General features: G+C 64.2%; 1 protein-coding gene across 1 annotated transcript; it reads left to right on the forward strand.

Annotated features, from left to right (window-relative positions):
- The first annotated feature begins 17 nt into the window (after window positions 1–17).
- On the forward strand, window positions 18–2416 carry SEPT12 (septin 12). The gene is made up of 8 exons (XM_026859212.1): window positions 18–171; window positions 285–366; window positions 462–599; window positions 758–875; window positions 953–1048; window positions 1167–1263; window positions 1508–1559; window positions 1659–2416. The coding sequence occupies exons 1-8, from the start codon at window positions 18–20 to the stop codon at window positions 1801–1803; spliced, it is 882 nt and encodes a 293-aa protein (XP_026715013.1). The 3' UTR covers window positions 1804–2416.
- Window positions 2417–2434: the final 18 nt, after the last annotated feature.

Here is a 2434-nt window from a genome sequence, read left to right on the forward strand (position 1 = left end):
TTTATTGGAGGGAACAAATGGGAGCTGCTGGCATCCCCGCAGGGCAGAGCGGGCTGGGGAAGTCAACCATGGTGAACACCCTCTTCAAGTCCAAGGTGAGCCGCAAAGCCTCGCAGCCCAGCCAGGAGGAGCGCATACCCAAGACGGTGCAGCTGCAGTCCATCACCCATGGTAAGGTCACCACCGTGGGGTTGTGTCCCACCAAGCCTGAGGAGAAGCAGGGGACTCAGATGTGGCTGCAGAACCCCCCTGGCTCCCTGCTTACCCACATCTCTGCCCCATAGTCATCGAGGAGAAGGGTGTGAAGATGAAGCTGACAGTGACAGACACACCAGGGTTCGGGGACCAGATCAACAATGAGAACTGGTAAGACACAGCAAGGTGCAGCATCCCAGCTTGGTGGGTGGCAATTTGGGGTGGGAGTTGAGCTCAGATGCCATCCCCCAACTCCTCATCCTCAGCTGGGACCCCATCATCAAATATATCAACGAGCAGTACGAGAAGTACCTACGCGAGGAGATCCTCATCACCCGCAAGAGGAAGATCCCAGACACCCGGGTCCATGGATGTGTCTACTTTGTCCCCCCCACTGGCCACTGGTGAGTCCCCACTCACAGCGCCCATGGGTGCTCCCTGCTTGGTGGTGTGGGTCACCCTGAGGTGATGGTGGGGAGGGTCATCCCGGGGTGATGGTGAGGGGTGTCACCCTGGAGTGGTGGTTGGAGGGACATCCCAGCGTGATGGTGGTCCCTGGCAGGCTGCGTCCACTGGACCTGGAGTTCATGCGGCGGCTCAGTAAGATTGTCAACGTGGTGCCGGTGATCGCCAAAGCCGACACACTCACCCTGGAGGAACGGGCAGAGTTCAAGCGACGCGTAAGGACAGATCCCTGAGGGGCTCCCAGGGTGCCCCGTGTCCTCCTCAACCCCGACTCAAGCCCCTTATCCCGCAGATCCAGGAGGACCTGAAGACCCATGCCATCAGCGTATACCCGCAGGAGGACTTTGACCAGGACCCAGATGACAGGGTGCTGAACGACAGGATTCGGGTGAGTGCTGGGGCGCTGGGATTGGGGATGCCAGACCCTGGGGACCAGGGTGGGGGAGAGACACCCCTGGGGGAGCCTGGCAGCACCCTGGGGTGAGCATGCTCCTCTGCACTGGCAGGAGAAGATCCCCTTTGCTGTGGTGGGGGCGGACCAGGAGCACCAGGTGAATGGCAAGCGGGTGCTGGGCCGCAAGACCAAGTGGGGCATCATTGAAGGTGAGCGGAGCCCCTTGCACCCCCAACCCTCCCCGGGTACAGGGGGTCTGCCAGGGGTGCAGGGGAGCTGCACCCGTGAGTGCGTCCCTGCCTGGGTGAGTGCTGGGGGTGCTGAGTGGGGGCATGTGCCAGTGCTCCGGTGGTACCCAGAGCCTGCTGGGATGCGCTCCTGGGCATCCCTTCGCCACCCTCCCTCCTGCCAGCACCTTGCCAGCCCCGCTGCCTACTCTGCCTTGCTTTGCAGTGGAGAATCCGGCGCACTGCGAGTTCCCCCTCCTGCGGGACCTGCTGATCCGGTGAGCGGGGGACAGGGTGGGGGGTGTCAGCACCCTGCGGCGGGGATGGTGGGAGGATGATGATTTGATTCCCTTCCTCCCCACTGCCACCCCGGGCAGGTCCCACCTGCAGGACCTGAAGGACATCACCCACAACGTCCATTATGAGAGCTACCGCGTGCGGCGGCTGAACGAGAGCAATGGACCAGCGCTGAGCCCCCTCAACGGGCTGCCCGGCAAGGGCGAGGGTGGCAGTGACCTCTGAGCTGCTGTGTCCCCCCAGAGCTGCCGCTGGACCCCCGTGGCAGCGCCCGTGCCCTGCCCACACCAGTGGCTGTGCCTGGACCCTGCCTGGGGTGAGGAGCCCACACCAGTTTGGGGCGAGGAGCCCCCCATGAGTGCCAGGCTGCCCTGGCTTGGGTCCCCTGGTCCCTCGTCCCCAAGCTCCGCTATGGACACAGACCCCCTGGACCCTGTGTGACATTAAAGGTCAACCTGGAGCCTTCAGCCTTCGCCATCATCCTCATCCTGCTGGACTCCCACCTTCTGATGTGCCACCACCCTCCAGTGCTGCTCCGGCTGCTGGGGCCATGGGGCAAGATCCCCACCACGGTGCTGCTGGGGTCCCCAGTGCCAGCACTGGCCGTGCACCCCGGGGAAGTGCTGGGGTGTTGGTGGTGCCATGGATGGCCGGGGCGGGCAGGGTGTGGGTCTCCTCCCCATGGTCACCCCACCCGCCCTGCCCAGTGACGGCAGCTGGCACAGCCGGACTTTGAGCCGCTTATCGGGTGGCGGAGGGGTGTGGAGGTGCCGCCTGCAAGGATGCGTGGGGGCTACACATGGCCACTCCCCACTGTGGCACACACACCCCCCCCCCGCCAGGGGCACCCAGCACT

The sequence above is a fragment of the Athene cunicularia genome (genome assembly GCF_003259725.1).
Source record: "Athene cunicularia isolate RWA chromosome 14 unlocalized genomic scaffold, athCun1 chr14_part1, whole genome shotgun sequence".
NCBI lineage: Eukaryota > Metazoa > Chordata > Aves > Strigiformes > Strigidae > Athene > Athene cunicularia.